At 40.3% G+C, this 18,196-nt stretch overlaps 3 protein-coding genes across 4 annotated transcripts in view; all 3 read left to right on the top strand.

Annotated features, from left to right (window-relative positions):
* LOC113053999 (tyrosine-protein kinase transmembrane receptor ROR2-like) overlaps nt 1–7,169 on the top strand; it is a 69,320-nt gene extending 62,151 nt beyond the window's left edge. The window contains exons 5-9 of one of the 2 annotated variants that reach the window (XM_026219201.1): nt 1,471–1,589; nt 3,537–3,839; nt 4,120–4,377; nt 4,481–4,686; nt 4,927–7,169. In XM_026219201.1, the coding sequence (XP_026074986.1) occupies nt 1,471–1,589; nt 3,537–3,839; nt 4,120–4,377; nt 4,481–4,686; nt 4,927–6,354 (2,314 nt within the window). In that variant the 3' untranslated portion in view covers nt 6,355–7,169. Of the gene's footprint in view, nt 1–1,467; nt 1,590–3,536; nt 3,840–4,119; nt 4,378–4,480; nt 4,687–4,926 lie in introns of both variants that reach the window. The other variant, XM_026219200.1, reaches the window with a different exon arrangement.
* A 142-nt stretch (nt 7,170–7,311) lies between these two features.
* On the top strand, nt 7,312–8,584 carry LOC113054000 (uncharacterized). Its single transcript, XM_026219202.1, has one exon. It carries the CDS (start codon nt 7,477–7,479, stop codon nt 8,410–8,412), a length of 936 nt encoding a protein of 311 aa, XP_026074987.1. The 5' UTR covers nt 7,312–7,476; the 3' UTR covers nt 8,413–8,584.
* Nucleotides 8,585–9,673: 1,089 nt separating this feature from the next.
* On the top strand, nt 9,674–14,225 carry LOC113053998 (nuclear factor interleukin-3-regulated protein-like). Its single transcript, XM_026219199.1, has 2 exons — nt 9,674–9,841; nt 12,438–14,225. Exon 2 carries the CDS (start codon nt 12,559–12,561, stop codon nt 13,951–13,953), a length of 1,395 nt encoding a protein of 464 aa, XP_026074984.1. The 5' UTR covers nt 9,674–9,841; nt 12,438–12,558; the 3' UTR covers nt 13,954–14,225.
* Nucleotides 14,226–18,196: the final 3,971 nt, after the last annotated feature.

Here is an 18,196-nt window from a genome sequence, read left to right as displayed (position 1 = left end):
ATCAAATAAGTAACACAAAATAAATCTCTTCATATAAACTAAATTAGGCTTTGTCTGCTCTTTCCATTTAAAATCAGAGGCACTGGATTTTAATCAGGATCCAAACACCGATGCTGCATACATGCAACATGAGCAGATTTTAATCGAAATCAGACCGTTTAATTTAGAAATTTGCAGCAAAAAAAAAATCATAATTTGATTTCAGTTTTGTGAAACTATATAAAAATAAATATCTGCATGAAATTAGCGCTGCACTTATGAACTTTAATATGCATTATATTGAGGCAAGATGAGAAGAAAAATACCATCTAAACTTTTCTAAGGACAGTCAGTTCCCCTCAGACATACATTCCTATAATCTCCTACCATTAAAAATAATTGCGGTTTGCTTAGCATCTCGACCGATTTTAATCATGATATTTTAATTGATTCTCATCTGGCTCGCAGTTTGTCGTTACATCCCTATGCATGTCACAATATTACTGTATTTCTGATCAAATAAACTCAGTCTTTTTTTAAATACATTACAAAAATCCTACAGATCTCAACTTTTGAACAGTAGTTTGAAAGTTACTATTCATTCCATATAAAACGATAGAATATATATATATATTTTTTTTGTTTAGAGTATCTTGCTAATGTCATACTCTTAGTTTTAACCACCAGAGCTTGTGTTTGTTCCACGTCCATCACTAAGAAGGGAGACAGGACTGGGTTTGGATCAGAGCCTGGCTCCGTATCGTATTTTAGCTCTGGAAACCTGTGCTGTTGAGAGTTGTCCGTTCATTGTGAGACTAAAACAAACGTGTCTGTTGGGGAGACCAGAAAAAGATCCAATCAAATCAAGGCATCCAGTTCGGAAACCATCAGAATCAAAATTCCAGCCAGTTCCCGAGTCCTCACATAAAGTAATTTGTGTTTGGCCAGAAGAGAGCACTTTTATCCAGTTGGTAACTGCAGAAACAGCAGAGATGGATATCCTGTACAGCAAATCCTACTGATTTCGGTCACTTCACATTCAGATTATGATGAGAGAAACAGCAAGGCCCAAAGGTACAGTAGTGTAATAAACAACCATCGAAGCTTCTTCAGAAGTGCTCCAATCATAACACTCAAACTCTGAGTGCTCTTCTGTAAGACTTTGGCTGTATGTGAGCTCCCAGACTTCACGACGAGATGCATAAAGAGTCCCATAATGCTCATTTCTATGGTCTCTTTGCTGAGATGGCGATACCCTACACAACTCACATCCTTTAAAAATGATTAACAAGTTAAACTTATGACATAAACCAAATATAATATATAACTAGTGTAAAAAGGTCATAAACACATGGTATTATGATGTTATGTGGTTTAACTCAAAATTGTTGTCCGTTGTGGGCCTGAATGTCTTACTAAATATCAGCTGTGTGCCATTCAGTTGAGTTATTATCCTGGTCATCACTGTCTGTTATTTTCTTTTCTCAGCAGGCACGAGAAGGGCTTCTGCCAGCCGTACCGTGGCATCGCGTGTGCTCGCTTCATAGGGAACAGGAGCATCTACGTGGAGTCTCTGCAGATGCAGGGAGAAAGTGAAAACCGTATCACCGGTGAGCATCGCTGTCCTGAAACCAGGGCTGGGAACAGAAGCACATACAGTTATCCTAACAGGATTTGAAAGGCAGTTTTTAAGCATATTTCATAAATTATTTGTATCCTGAAGCACACTATAAAAAAATTAAAAATAAGTCTGATCAAAATTAGAGAACACTAATTAGAGATGCATCCAAGTTATTGGTGTAAATCTGGCACCTGGTGCTAATTTCCTTGATTATATGACAACCTGTATTTAAATGGCAGAATTCCTCCAATTTTCACTGAGATTGCATGATGGCGGGCTTCTCTAAGTGACTGAAACCCTGCGACAGGAGGTTGTCCAGATGAAGGCTAAAGGGATCACACTTTCAGCCACTGCACGAGACGTTTGTCCGAATCTGTGATCTCTCAAATATTGCAGCTTTACAATGACTCAAATTCACTCAAGTTCCCCCAAAAGGCTGGTTGTCCATGTAAGACGAATGCACGGGAGGACAGGATAATGCAGAGACTCTCAATGGGGAATCGGTTCAGCACTGCAGCTGGAATTGCTCTGCGGTTCAGTGCTGAACACAGTCTGGATCTGTCTAAATCCATTCTGACTGAAAGCACACTCGAAAAGACAAAGTCTCTCATCAGCTGAAAGAATCAAAATGCTAGGCCGGGCTTTGTTGAGGAAAGAGAAGAACTGGTCCAAACTTCACTTTAGTGATAAAAGCAAGTTTCTACTGGGAAATATTTAGTTCGACATCAAACTGGGAAAAGACTGAATCACAAGTGTGTAAAGAAGTCAGTGAAAGCGGTCATGGTTTGGGGAATGTTTTCTGCAGCAGAAGTTGGGTTTCTTATAAAGATACTGTACATGGCAGGTGAATGCAAATGTTTATCAGAACATCCTTCAGCAACATTTGGTACTTTCCCTGCATGCATCTCCCAATCACCCTGCAATATTCAAGCAAGACAATGCCCCTGTCACACTGCAGAACAGGTAATGATAGAAAGATATGGCCCTCCCAGAGTCCTGATCACTTCCTCATCATTTCTGACAGCGGTAACCCTCCAAAATATAAATTGTAATCTTCCTTCGTGCTACAGTGGTTACTGTTCTCTAATATTGATCTCTGTGTTTTTCACAAAGTAAAGTTATTATTTTTTTGAATACCTTGATTGTTTTGTAGGTCAAAAGTTTGGAATAAGTGTGATACACATACACACAATATATATTTCCTTCAGAAATCATCCTAATATACTGATTTGCCGCTCATTTATTATCAGTTGATTTATTTGTGTTTAATTAAGTGTTTTTTATTATCAATGCTGAAAACAATTGCTGCTTAATATTTTTGAGATGCATTTTTTTCAAGATTGTATGAAAAGAACAGCATTTATTCAAAATCAAAATATTTTGTAACATTTTTAATAAAATCTGTATTATTCTTTAGCAAGCAGCACAACTGCTTCAACGTAGATAATAATCAGAAATATTTGTAAAACATATTAGGCATATTAGAATGATTTCTGAAGGATCATGTGATGCTGAAGACTGAAGTAGAGATGCTGAAAACTCAGCAGTTTTGATCATGTAACTGTAGCCTTGGTTTTGCAGAAGAGATTTTTCAAAAACATAATAATAATAATCATCATTATCGTAATCATTTCAGACCAGCTCTTAGAAATAAAGGTTCCAAAGTGGGGGTTTTAAAAGTGATGCCATAGAAGAACAATTTTTGGTTCCCCAAAGAAACTTTCATTGAGCTGTTTTAAAAGAATACTTTTTTCTTAGTGTAATGAACATTTAAATAATCTAAAGGACCATTGTTCCACTGTAAAGCGCTTCCATCGCATGGATGCTGAAGGTTCTTCATGGAGCCATCAATGCCAATAAAGAACCTCTAAATAATAGGGTAATATATAACGGTCATAGATGCACCATACATTATCATTCTTGTGTTGTTCTCCAGCGGCCTTCACGATGATCGGCACCTCGACCCATCTGTCAGACCAGTGCTCTGAGTTTGCCATCCCGTCCTTCTGCTACTACGTCTTCCCGTTGTGTGAGGAGGGCACCAGAGGTCCATGGCGGCGCCAGCTCTGCCGCGATGAGTGCGAGGCTCTGGAGAACGACTTGTGCCATGCAGAGTACACCATCGCACGCTCCAACCCTCTCATCCTCATGCAGCTGGAGCTGCCCGCATGCAACCTGCTTCCCCACCCCGGCTCGCCAGACGCTGCCAGCTGCATCCGCATCGGCCTGCCACCGCAGTGTAGGTTAACAAGACTGAACATGGGGTTTAGAGGCGAGGAAGGCTCAAGGGAGGGTTAAATAAGCATGAAATCCACTGTAATTGGCTCCCAAGCACCCTCAATGAGCAACAGCAATTGAAGCGAGAGGGCCCTCTTGTGGTGCATCTCAAATTTCTTAACCTTGTATTACTATAAATGATTGTCTTTAACTCAGACACACAAGAGAATATTTCAGTTGCACTGATTTTCACTTAATGTTTTGAGGACAATACACCTACTAATTTTCAATCCTTGTTAAAGATTCACCCCCGAATCACAGCTGCTACAGCGGAAGTGGCGCCAACTACAAAGGCACGGTCAGTGTCACCAAATCCGGCTACCAGTGTCAGCCGTGGAGCGCACAGTATCCACACAGTCATCATCTGACGACTGTCGAGTACCCGGAGCTCAGAGGAGGACACAATTTCTGCAGGAACCCCGGAGGGCAAATGGAGAGCCCCTGGTGTTTCACGTTAGACCCTAATGTGAGAGTGGACTTCTGTGACATTCAGCCCTGCAGTGAGTAGAGTATCTATATAGCCCTCAATAACTGATTTCTGATTTCAACTAATTTATACAAATACGTTCTCTGTTGTTCTAAAAAGAATTTTTTTTTGTTCAGATCCTCCAGAGAAAGTGAAAAAGGAGATCCTGTACATCTTAATCCCCAGTATAGCCACCCCTCTCATCATTGCCTGCTTATTCTTCTTGTTCTGCAAGTGTCGCAACAAACAAAAGGAGTCTGCTGACAGTCCTACTCGCCGTCAACTCACGGCCTCGCCGAGTCAAGACATGGAGCTGCCTCTTCTGAACCAGCACAAGCATCAGGTAAACCTCCAGCGTTTTAGCTTCTGAAATTTAACTGATGTTGCATTCAAAAGCTGCATGCAATTTTTTAAATTCACAGGCCAGTGGGGACCAAAATTGAACATAAGGGTATAAATTATATCTTAATATTTTTAAAATAACATTTGGTATCTGATCAGTAGCTTATTAATAAGTGAACATTTTGACTCTTCCGTTGAGCACAAGCAGATTTGACAATGGCTTATTATCTTTAACTTTTAGGCGAAGCTACGAGAACTCAACCTGTCTGCTGTTCGATTCATGGAAGAGCTTGGCGAGGACCGTTTCGGAAAGGTCTACAAAGGTCACCTCTACGGTACGGCTGCAGGTGAGCAGACCCAGGTGGTGGCTATAAAGACGGTCAAAGACAAGGACGAGGGTCCTCTACGGGAAGAGTTCCGCCACGAGGCCACGCTCCGGTCCCGTCTTCAGCACCCCAACATCGTCTGCCTTTTGGGTGTGATAACCAAAGAACAGCCCATGAGCATGATCTTCAGCTACTCGGGCCACGGTGACCTCCACGAGTTCCTGGTCATGCGATCCCCTCACTCGGACGTCGGCAGCTCCGATGACGACAAGACGGTCAGATCCACTCTGGAGCAGGCCGACTTCCTGCACATCGTCACACAGATAGCAGCCGGGATGGAGTATCTTTCCAGCCACCACGTGGTACACAAGGATCTGGCTGCTCGCAACATCCTAGTCTGCGATAAACTCAACGTGAAGATCCTGGACCTCGGGTTGTTCAGAGAGGTGTACTCCGCCGACTACTACAAGCTGATGGGAACCAGTCCCTTACCAATCCGTTGGATGTCCCCTGAAGCCATACTGTACGGGAAGCTTTCCACCGACTCCGACATCTGGGCCTACGGCGTGGTGCTCTGGGAGATATTCAGCTATGGCCTCCAGCCGTACTGTGGCTATTCTAACCAGGATGTGATCGAGATGGTGCGCAACAGACAAGTGCTTTCCTGCCCAGATGACTGTCCGGCCTGGGTTTACACGCTGATGCTAGAGTGCTGGAATGAGTTCCCCGCACGAAGGCCACGATTCAAAGACATTCACGCACGCTTGCGCTCCTGGGAGAGCTTATCCAACTACAACAGCTCGGCGCAGACCTCGGGAGCGAGCAACACCACTCAAACCAGCTCGCTCAGCACCAGCCCCGTCAGCAACATCAGCAATGCTCGCTACGTCAGTCCCAAAAAGTCTTCCCCGTTTCCCCAGCCTCAGTTTGTGTCCATGAAGGGCCAGATGCGCCCAATGGTGCCGCCCCAGCTCTACATCCCAGTCAACGGCTACCAGCCAATGCCTGCTTATCCGTACATGCAGAACTTCTACTCCATGCAGATCCCCATGCAGATGCCTCCGCAGCAGCTGCACCCACAGATGGTGGCAAAGGCTGGATCGCACCACAGCGGCAGCGGCTCCACCAGCACCGGCTACGTGACCACAGCGCCCTCCAACGGATCCGGCACGGAGAAGGCGGCCCTTATGAATGACGACCTGAAGACGACAGACGAGGATTTCGCTGACGGAGCGTCTCAAAGTGGCCTGCACAACGAAGAGCTTTCTGTTCCAGAGACAGAGCTCCTGGGGGACAATGACAGCCCGCGGACAGAGGACAATGGAAACAACTCGGAAGCATAGACAATCTTTTTGGTTTGAAGAGAAAAAATATTTTCCCAATTTTTTTTCTCAATTGTACAGGTTTTAAAAGTGAAGGGAAACCGGTGAATGACACGTGGACGAAGTCTTATTTATGGGTTTAATAGGTTTATCCGCAGCCACTGAGGGATGAACGCATCATTCTGCTGGAGATATTTTTATAAGACAAGGTTTTTGTAGTCTGTGATGAAGAATCAAGCCTTCAGCCCTTCTGCTTTGGGGTCAGTGGCAGATATGAGACAATGGAGGACGTCTTGTTTGTTTGGTTGTTTTTTTAATCAAGTTGCAAAGCTATTCAGAAGAATGCATGTTCTAACTGTTGCTGTGCAACATGAAACATCATTTCAATAATTTTGGTGGGTACCATTCATTGATGTAACCGCGTCACAGTTGGCAGTATCATTGAGAACGGGTTATTTTACTTAAAGGATTAAATGTTTTTCTTGCTTGAGGGCTTTGATGTGCATGATGAAATCTCATCATGGATCATGATTATTGGACTATAAAAGGTGTGGATGTGCAAAGACGTGGATGCAGCTGACCCCTAGACATCTTTTAGAAGTTGCTTTTATAAAACATTGAATTGCTATTGTAAAGGTTTGTAACTTATGCCATTTGATTCTCTTGAAGATTTGTAACTGGTTTGTATTGTTCTCATTTTATTTAGCCTCTAGTATTACGTCAAAGTCATACCAACCAGAAACTTGCTTTCTACCCAGATGCTTTTAACCAGCATTAGCCATATATTTTGTTCGTCCAGGCATGTGGAGAATCCAATAAAGTAATACATAATATGATATTACTTCTGAGTTTCCTCAACATCTAGAAAGTCAGAGCTACAATATATACATTGGAAAATCATTTTGCTTTGGTATTATAATAGGCACAATCATGTTTTTTATATGTGCTTTGTGAAAGTTTAAGTAACTGAGTGACTGATGTGTGCTGGTTCATGTAAACCAATGACTGTAAAGGAGGTGGTATTATCTCCCCAGAAAGGCGGGACCAAAATAATAACATATATATTCTCCACTTTTTTTGGTGGACGAGCTGCAAATAATTTCCCCTTGCACACTGAACCTGTAACTTAGCTTGCCTGCTGAGATGTCCACAGGTGCTTGTTGCTCCACGCAGGATGAGCTGGTTTGCATCAGCGGTGCACGGAATGCGTGCCAGTTTCACGCGGTGCCAAGCATGCGTTCTAACAGCGGCACGCGACGGAAGAGACAGTTCACGCCTGATGAGCAGAAAGACGGTAATTACTGGCTCAAGCGGACGCGTAATAACGAAGCTGCGAAGAGGTCTCGCCAGCGCAAGAGGATGGAGGAGCATCTTCTGGAGTCGCGCGCCGTCGAGCTTCAACGAGAGAATGACAAATTAAAGGCTGTGCTCTCTACAGTTCATCACAGCACTGCTCAAAATAACCCATGCATGCATGCTGCTTTCGGGTTCCCCCTCGGACTGCCAAATGACGGTCATCTGCGCAGTTTACCCGTTCCTACAACTGTGTTACCACTGCGCAGTCTGCCTCATTGTCCATTTTCTGATTGCTGCGCATCAACGTGTCCTCAAACAAATCATTTTAGCTCGGTTTTCGATTTGGTATCATATCCTGTGCTGAAAAACGTTGCCGCTTCTAATACTACGAAACCCGCGCGCATCAATGTATTGGACAGTTATCATCCAATGGGCAGGTACAGTCTACTGAACACATGCGCCAGCGGAGCTTATCAGAGGAGTAGAGGTTCTGCGAATGGAAATGCCTCTGCTGAGATGATGCACGGGCTGCCGGACTATAGAAAGACGTTGGTAAACCGGTCTCGTGTTCCTCGCTGTTACAGAGCGTCGTCCTCTGAAATGGCACCGGATTGCGCGCGGCAGCCTGGACCGATCGGAGCCGCGCGTGAAGGCGTAATGCAAGCAGACGCGGCAGAACTAACATGCCAACAACAAGCGACCACGCCGCCGGTTCTGCTTCCACACAAACTGCGCTACAAAGGTGGAAACGCGAGGTTTGCATCCGCGAGCTTTCCATCGTGATGGAAGCCGCGCGAGACAGACCATGCGCTAATATTATCATACAGAGGCGTTACTGGCTGTCACAAAAAGATTGTCATTTTTATTGCATTTGTTTAATTGCTAAATCACTTACATTGCACTGTGAATCTTTAGTTGTAATACCTCTTAAATAAAAGGTATTGTTTCTGCACAAGTGAGTTATTTGTTTATGTTGTGCTTTGAACCTTGCTGAACTTTTTTCTAGACTCTGTGAACATCATGCAGCTTCCTTTCAAAATGCATATACAATTATATGAGCAAAAGAGCGGTGTATTTGCTTCTTGGTATAAGCCTATGTTAAGTGTAGGCTGTATTTTAATAGAAAACTGTGCACTTGAACCCGGATTATTTTCCACAGGGTGGCGTCCTCGCACACTTCTTATTTAATGTAGGTCATCTTGAGCGCCACGTTGTGCAACTCCTGTAGTTTTAGGTTACATCACATCCACACCTGTTATATCATGACCATTAGACAGCCATAAATTACATTTCATAAGACACATATCTATCAAACTAGTTTTAGTTTTGGGAAAAATCATACGGCGATCATTGAGCTGATGCCGAGATAATCACAAATTTGATCTGATTTAACATTGCTGTGCGCGTGTCCTTTAAAGGAGGTAATAATGCATAACAGCTTTTATGTAAGCTATTCTGCTGCAAACTTTCCCCTATTTCTTTGAATGCCAGGAAGCTTAATTTATCTTAAACAGAAGATGTGACTGTTGGTAACGCATTTTTTTTTGCGTTATTTGCGTCATTCAGCTGAATTCAAATTAGATTGGTAATAGTTAAAATAATCGCTATATAATTAGGGTTTATTCATTTCTATCTTAAGACTACTACATACTACTACTACAACAACAACATACGACATCAATCATAATAATGCACTGTACAGTCATGGTTAAATATTTATGTCATGTTTGACATTTAGAAATTTCTAGATATTCTGAACGTTTCTAGATTTAGAAAAATCCAATGGCAGCATTTTTTAAAATAATTTTTTTTTTTTTTAAAGGTAGCCAACAAGGTTTTCCTCAACTAACAACTGAACTATAGGACTCCCCACTATGTATTTTACTGTTCATATTTAAAGAGTCGTTGTTGCTTATGTGACACAGGCTACTATTAATGAGACTCGTTTCATTGGCTCAAATCGGCCCATGCTGTGTTTTGATTGGTCGAGAGATGTGCCAGTCAATGGACGCTGCCAATGCTCTTCTGTAGTGACCTACTAACACAGATCCATGAAACAGCAGGCACTCCGACAGGAAAACGCTCAGGAGAAACACATGTATCATTTCCAGATGGGATTTTATTACTGCTGAGAACACTTCTGGTCGCTTTGAATGTTTTCATGCACGTTATTTATCCAGGACCTCTATATATTTGGACCTTGACTTAAGAGGTAACTGTTTCTTCTTTTCCCGTGAGGCACACATGAACGGATAACGTTAGGGCTCTTCGGGGGTGTTTCAACCGGCAGCCGGTATAACAGATTAATACAGTTAAGGCAACTTTCAACGTGGTCTATTTTCAATATGTGCGTCTCATTTATTTTTAGCTCAACGTCACATCAGTGCAGACATATTTTATTTTTAACCTAAACGTTTATGGATTATAAATTATCATGCAGTACCGCATATTATGGTAACCTTTTTTGAAAATGACAACATAATATGGGCACTGGGAGACGGGGTGGCATAGTCACCCACTATTTATGTGGTTGCATGTATCAGGCTCTCGGTCCAATAGCTACATGATAAATTTAGACCTTATGCAATTTAAAATAGGCTAAATATTGAAATAATATATTACATATATTTGTGGAGTTTACGTTTTACACTCGTACTGAAATTTGTGACATGCATTTGCTTTAATACTAGGCTAAATGTTAATAAATAGTACAGAACATTAAGTTTCTCTCCGAACGCTTGTTTGCGTTTATTGTGTAACATTGATTTATCTTACAGTCCTTGCACAATGACGGAAGCGGCGACACTTCTGACAAAAAACACCGCAACGGCACGACATCAGACACGAGCTGTTGTTTCATACCCAGCGATAAATGATATTTACTCTATCTGTAATTTCATTTATCGCTAAGGTGAATGTTTGACGCGCACCGATCAGACTGTCCTGAGTGTCTGTGTCGGGATGGGGTGAATGCATTATGCATTAAAGGCCTGTCAAATAAACAATGTGTTTTTGAATGGGTGCACGTCTTTGCTTTGGAGGTACTATTTTAAACCACATTTTTAACCAGAATTAAGTGTAAAGTGTAACTTTATTATTACCATCTTTTTATTAGGCTATTCCTTGGAAACGCAGCCATGGTGGAGTCCCACAACCACAACGCTCACTCTAAATGCAATCTCTGTTAGACTTTATGAAATAATGTTATAACCACTATAGTTGAAAGATGACAAGCCCTTTTCATGTTGGTTTTCGAGCGCCCTTTCATTGACTGATTAGTCTCCGTCCAGCCACGTGTGATGATGCTGGCTGCGCGCATTCCTTTGTTCTCTGCGCTCCAGTCTGCGCCTGTACTGGAGCCTGTCTGTGTTTAACGTCGAAGTGACTACGGAAAGCTTTAGTTGAGGTTGGTTTGCACGTTGAGGGTTAGGTCCGGTCCTCTTGTTTTTTTATGTAATCATGAACACATTATAAATGGTCCTTTCTATTTAAAACGTGAGCTGTTGCAATGCATTGAGCACACAACCCGTGACATAATGGGGCAGAGCATAATTTGAAGATACTGTACGTTGTAATAGTCACGTTTCGACTTCCGTGACGTCAGCATCATGTACAACTTTGTACATTTCCTGTCCGTCTTTTTAAAAATAGAAACACTGTGCACACTCTTACTTCTCTCTGTTCGGTAAAAAATATTTTTCCCTGATGATGATATTCAGGAAAATCACGTCCTGTGTGCTTTCTGTCGGCTGTTTATGATCAGAACTAGAGATGGCAGACCGCGAATGAATCACTCTGATCTAATCGGTAAAACCGGTAAAGTCTCAAAAACATCTGAGATTGCCGATTCTTATTACAGATTACAGGATGAATACTGTAGTTAGTAATGTAATCAAGGTTACTCATTTTAGGTGATCCATTCTGACTATATTTTAGATTACTTTTAGATTACTTTTTAAGATAACAATTAAACATCAATATAAAAAAAAAAAAAAAAACTAAGAGATAGTGTATGAAAATATATTACATTTTTGACATCAACGCCATTAGCACATTAAACATTACATTAGTGAGTTGATAAAAAGTTAAGAATTAATAACAAAAGTGGAAAGAAATAATTGAAACACTTGAACACCTGCATGCCAATGAACATCAAAAAACTATGCTGTTGAAATGGGTTTGGGAATCCCTGCATTATATGAACAAACATTAATAAACATGAAAACAGCAATGACATTAAAAACCCAAAGTATTTCTGTCCAGACTTCCAGCATCAAGTTACTAATGTCACTGTATATTATGACGACATTGTGTTTCACAGCTATCACCAGGGTTTAATCACTTGCATAGTTATTTATTTCATACATGGTCTCTAATTGCTTGCATCTTCCTCAAATGCAGAATCATGGTTTGCCAATTTATTTACACATTTGTGGTATGACACATAGTAGGATTTTTAGTAAGAAAAGAGAATAATTAAACAAATTCTGAATATACTGCCATTGTGTTGATAATATATAATCATTAATCCATAAAAAATTAACTGTTATGTGATTATGTACATTTTAAAATGTACCGTATTCTGATTACAAGTACTTAATGGTTAGAGTCTGATAACGTAATCCACCCAGGACTGCATACAATTCAATGTTGGTTGCAAAACTTGCAAACGTCTTCTATAGGTTGTGAGCGATAAAGCAGCTCTCTGTTTATGTCCATAACAGTATTTTTTTTAAAAAGAGTATCAAAATATAGGCACACTTATTTTAATTGGGGTCTCTAATCTGTCTCTGTTTTTATCTCACCAGAATCCTTAAAAATCTCTGGAACTGACTTCACAAAGAGGACACGCATGACTTCTACAGCACTTGGTCTACAATGAGATGTTTACTTAAAACCAGAGTCAACTAATGTGCTTACGCAGTCTTGATGATGACCACATTGTGTAATATGCAAGCCATTAAGAAGGAGCCCTCATGCACTGGGCCCTACGGCGGAGACGATGACTTGGTCCTGGCAGTGGCTTTGCAGGGGACAGACCGGGACATGATTAACCACAAGCTGTCCGCCATGCCCTTTAAGACCAAGTCTACCAACTATCGCAGAAAACGTGAGTTCATACCAGACGAGAAGAAAGACAATCTGTATTGGGAAAGAAGGCGCAAGAACAACGAAGCAGCCAAACGTTCACGAGAAAAGCGCAGACTCAATGATATGGTTCTGGAGAACAAGCTCATGGCCCTCGGGGAAGAGAACGCATCACTGAAAGCCGAGCTTCTGACGCTTAAACTCAGGTTTGGCTTAGTGAGCTCAGCAGCTTATGCTCAGGAGGTTCAGAAGATTTCCAGTTCCACTGCTGCACTCTTCCAGGACTTTATCCAACCCAGTGCCACCAAGGATTCCTACCCAAGTGAGCTCGAGCCAGCGCGTTTAACCAGCAGCCACATATCAGTCATCAAGCACTCACCTCACAGCGCCTTGTCCGATGGATCCGACTCAAGTATGGTGGCCCAGGAGAGCCCACTTATAAATATATCCCGAACCCCTGACGGCATCAAACAAGAACCCCTGGAACCCCGCAGATACGCCAAAGACAGGGTTAGTCCATATGAACTGTACAGGAACTACCTTAGTAGCCCTTTCCTTGGGAGCTACTCCCAGCCATCGCCGTACTTGCAAATCACCAGATCATCCAGCAATTCTCCTCGAACATCTGACGGTGATGACGGGGCCGTAAGCAAGTCCTCAGATGGAGAGGACGAACAGCAGGTCCCGAAGGGTCCGGCTCCACCCAGAGCCGATTCACAGAGTGTGATTGTGTCAACCCTCAAAGTGCCAGATGCCAGTGCCTCAGCTTTGCCCCACAAGTTGAGGATCAAAGCCCGGGCCATCCAGATCAAAGTGGAGGCCATCGATCCCGACTATGAATCATCTGGCAAGTCCTCCTTTCCCATTGACATGTCTGCGAGTCGATGCTACCAAATGAGTCCGTACGTAACACCCGAGTACATTCAGTCGTCTCTTAGCCCGATGTCCTTCCTGATGACCGATGTTCAGGACTGGAGTCAAAAGCCGAAGGAATGGCACAAAGATCACCAGGAGGATCACCGGGACTGTCCAGATTCACAGAGCGCTATGTCTAACAAACTCATCGTTGACCTTAAAAACGACTCGAATGCTAGCTCCGAATCTGAGAACTTGTACTTGAAACAGGGCATTGCTGATCTGTCGGCAGAAGTGGCCTCCTTGAAAAGACTGATTACAAAACAGCAGGGGTCTGTTATTGAGTCCACCAAAAGCACTACTGAAATTGACTCATTATGAAAAGGATGCTTCTGAAACCGAATTCCCTCTATTTGCACAACGCCTGTTTTCCACTGTGTTCGCTACTGCACTGTGCGGTTCTTGTGTTGTCAAAGAGCTGCACTTCATTGAGAAGAATGGTATTTTGTGCACTTACTGTTGTAGTTTGGCGTGTCTTCTTGATGACTCCATTTGTAGCCCAAAATTGGTCTACTGTTAACGTTAACTTCTCAAAATGCATTGTACATTGTATGTTTCCTTTTGTTTACAATAAATGCAAGCACTGGAACACGTATTTTCCCCTTTCTCACTCAGTTAGCAAAATATATCAGCTTTGTTCAAACAAAACATTGCTGAGGAAAATCCCTGAAAGTGTCACACTTTGCCAACTATATATATACAATATACAGATATATTCTTTATAATTCTGATTGCTCAGTAATGCAGTGTTTATGTAAGTGAGCAAAAACACTTACTGAATAAGATCACATAACACCTCATAAGAACCTTAATCTTAATAAAAACATTTGTGGTTATAACTTTTAAAAGTGTGATTTACAAAACACAATGAACACATTGTATATACTTATGCCATAAAGGATTATAGTTCTCGTAGTTGTAACATATTATAAGACTTATGTCTTGATGGTTTAAGATTTACAGAATAACTTAATTTATTGTAAAGTTACCAATACAAAGCCTTCTTGGAAACATCCAAAAGGATTTATAATGTGGTTATACGATTTATAAAGTGGTCTTTGTCTGCTTTAAGTGAATACATTTGAACTGTTATACAATATGCATATATTATAATGCGTTACGAATATCCTTATAATGCAGTGCTTCATTAATGTTTTCAGTTGCACTGATCCAAACCATGATTTTCCTTGCTGAAGGTGAACCTATAATATTCTCTGGTCAGTGTAACCTCGTTAAACGTATATAGGTTTGCTGCTTTTTTTTTATCCCCTCCATAATGAGCAAACCTTTAAACTTTGCATACTTTATTCCCAACATTGTGTAGGTTACTATGAGTGTTCCTGAGGAATCATGAATCAAAACGCTAGATTTTCCTCTTTTGTAAGTCGTTTTGGATAAAAGCGCCTGCTAAATGAATAAAGCTAAACGTCAGGAACAAATGGCGCACAGGTCTTAATAAATGAATCATATACATTGTGTAGACTATATATATTTTACCTAAGGATCTGCATGTTGAAGTTGTTCTCATCCCGCCGCGGGAGACAGCGCGATCACGTGACCTGAAGAACGCGTCACGCGCAGTTCAGAGTTGAAAGTCAAGGAAAGCTGAAGCAGTCGGTACTAGAAGCAGACATGGCGACTTAAAAAAAAAAAAGACATGGCGACTGCTCACAGAGTTTCTGCATCGGATTATTGCACGTGTCCCTGCTGTTTCCCTCAGAACGCCCCGTTATTTAACAGTTTCAGTGCCCTGTCATCCAAGAAAGTGTCAGTCATTTGCCTTTCATATATACTTGAGTTTAGGATTTCAACAGCACTGGCCCTGACATAACATGCTTTTTAATAAATGTTCATTTTTGTAGAGAGCGATAGTTTCTTGTCACTTCCACAGTCTGTTATAGTTGTCATGTCACTGGTTATGATTTTTTTAATAAGGTGTTCCTGCAATTTGTTAACTATTTATTGTAGTGTAACTGTTCTTGTGTTTTTAGGGATTTTTTGTTTTGGGGATTAATCGCCCTTAATCTAAAAATGCCATCAGCAAAAATCTTGTTACAACGGTGAGTATTGTTTCATTTGTAATTCAAACTATTGACTACTACATGAGTTGACTGCCTAAAACTTTTTTTTAAGTGTCCATAAGTTTTGTGATATCTCTTTTAAGTAACAAGTGTATTTTAGATATATTTTACAATTGCCCAAATGCTCTAAAAAACAAAAAAATGTAAAGATGTAAATTTGCATCCATTTTTTTGAGCTATGACTACAAAAGAAATGGTTCAACCATGAAACAACTTCAGAAGGAGCTACATTTTTTCCATAATCACATTTTTTAATTGATTCATTAAATAATATGTTTCCATTCAGATAGCACATGTTAAATGTTAATCTACTTTAATGTAGCCACCAACAGCCTTAACCAGAAACACTAGCTCAATGATAACCACAAAAACGTCAGCATAACAGAAATGCTTTTAAATGTCAAGCATTAAACACTAACAGGTCTTCCCCTTTACTAAAAACATTTCAACATGTATTTAAATATAAAATTAAATATAAAATTGGATAGTGAATGTCATGCTTTGCTGACACACACACAGACACACACACACACACACACAGACACACAAATAATATTTAATATCTGATATTTATAAATTAACACCATGATAGAATTTCTTACACAGTCATATTTTGCTTTTCATCATTGTGTGATTGTAAAATGTAAAACCAGTAGCAGAGATGAAAATGAACAAACTGGTAATGTATTTTACATCCTATTAGCTTCTTATTATTTGTCCATTATTTTAGCCAATGGTAGCCCTTCTCATTAGAGATCACCTCAGCTGTTTAAAAACAAACAAATAGATGACTACAAATAAGAAAAATGTGGGTATATGTATTTACTCTAGTTTTGGATATTTTGATGTATTGTTTTAGGTAGTAGGTACTCTTCCAGTCACTGATGGGACAGCTCTTGGAGATGGCTCTGGCCTGTGACATCAGAGGGGCAGGTAGAACATGCGCTTCATCTCATGACTTTATATGATCACTCACTCTGTAGCTGATTCACACAGTCCCATGTGAATGATTATAATAAAGCCACACGCTTCCAGTGTAAATCCATGTCTCCTGGGATAATCTACAGGTCTAGTGTGAGATCAACAAGTGAGATCTAAAGTGATTTCATGGTTTTATAAATGAATCTTGGTTCACTCAGTGGAGTTTCTCTTTGTTTGAGCATCTCTTAAGTGAATTAACATTTCTTCATTATGCTGTCAGTTAGCAGATGGCTTCTTTCATGCGTTAGTCCTCTCACACTGAAATCTGTGCATGATGCTATAACAGTTCATTTCTTAGAATGCATTTCCTCACCATATGTTTTCACAAATGGCACCTTTTTTCTTCTTCTCCTTTTTTCATGTGAGTATTTATGGTCTTATGTTCAGTGTAATTGCACAGTGAAAAAAATATGGATGCCTTAAGAATAACTTTTAGTAGTTTTGTTTGTTTTATATACAACTGAATGTGGAATACTATTTATTGTTCTTTTCTGTTGCCCTTAAAAAGACTGTGAAATAAACTGGCTGCTTGGTGTGAGAATTAAATATAAGAGTTCATATTTCATTTAATTATTATTATTTTTTTGTGAAATTAAATTTTTACATTTATGCACATGAAAAATGCTTTTTTTTTTATCTAGAGCAAATTAAATGACTTGTTTATTCATAGTATGCACTGTTGTTGTTCAGTGTTACAAGCAAGTAACCAATTATCACTAAAGCATTAATTATAAATACAATAAATTGTATTTTAATTAGAACACAGTTTGTATTTTTCTTAGTTATTAGATATTGTATGCATCATGAACCAGATTTTTCTTTTCTTTTTTCTCTCTCTATTTGCTTGATTAACAGTGAGTCATTTCTGAAGGAATTCATATTTGTCAGGGTCTTTTGAAAGAGTTCACCAGACTGAGAGTTTAATCTGTTTGAAAACAAATAGTCTACTGATTCTCCTCATGCTGACCTATTTTACAGCCAGCTGTTCTGAGATGGGACTAGTTGAGACTAAATTAGCCATCATCCCAGGCGCTGGTAAGTGTCTCTCTGTATATGTATGTTTTTATAATTGCTTCTGAATTCTTCTGAAAGTGAAGAACTGAGTGGTCAATTGTCTTCTGGATTATTTTAGCCCTGGATTGAAGCAAAAGGCATATTTAAATGCAGTGTACAGTGTTCAAGTACAGTGCTGTGATCTTACTAGAATGATTGACTATTGAGTGTATGTCCATAAGGTATATGAATGAGAAAATGTGTGAAATGTGTGTATTGTTACAGACCTATGAAGCAGCTCACTAGGTTTTGAAGCACAACAATAGCAAACTAGGCCAAATATTTCCAACTGCCAGGAAAAGGAAAACCGAACACAATAAAATTAATATTCAAAGGCATGTTTTCTTCCAAACTTCTGTGCATCATTTCCTGGAGTTGCTATTTAGTTTCAAAAATAGCTTTGTATCTTAAGTCATTAACAGCAGCAGAGCAGAAGAGTAAAAATTTCT

This window comes from Carassius auratus, chromosome 35 (assembly GCF_003368295.1).
Source record: "Carassius auratus strain Wakin chromosome 35, ASM336829v1, whole genome shotgun sequence".
NCBI classification, from domain to species: Eukaryota; Metazoa; Chordata; class Actinopteri; order Cypriniformes; family Cyprinidae; genus Carassius; species Carassius auratus.
This window is presented reverse-complemented; position numbering and strand designations above follow the sequence as displayed.

Excerpts from the sequence above, each read along its gene's own strand:
- LOC113054000 (XM_026219202.1), top strand. The coding sequence starts at position 7,477 with ATGTCCACAGGTGCTTGTTGCTCCACGCAGGATGAGCTGGTTTGCATC.
- LOC113053998 (XM_026219199.1), top strand. The coding sequence starts at position 12,559 with ATGATGACCACATTGTGTAATATGCAAGCCATTAAGAAGGAGCCCTCA.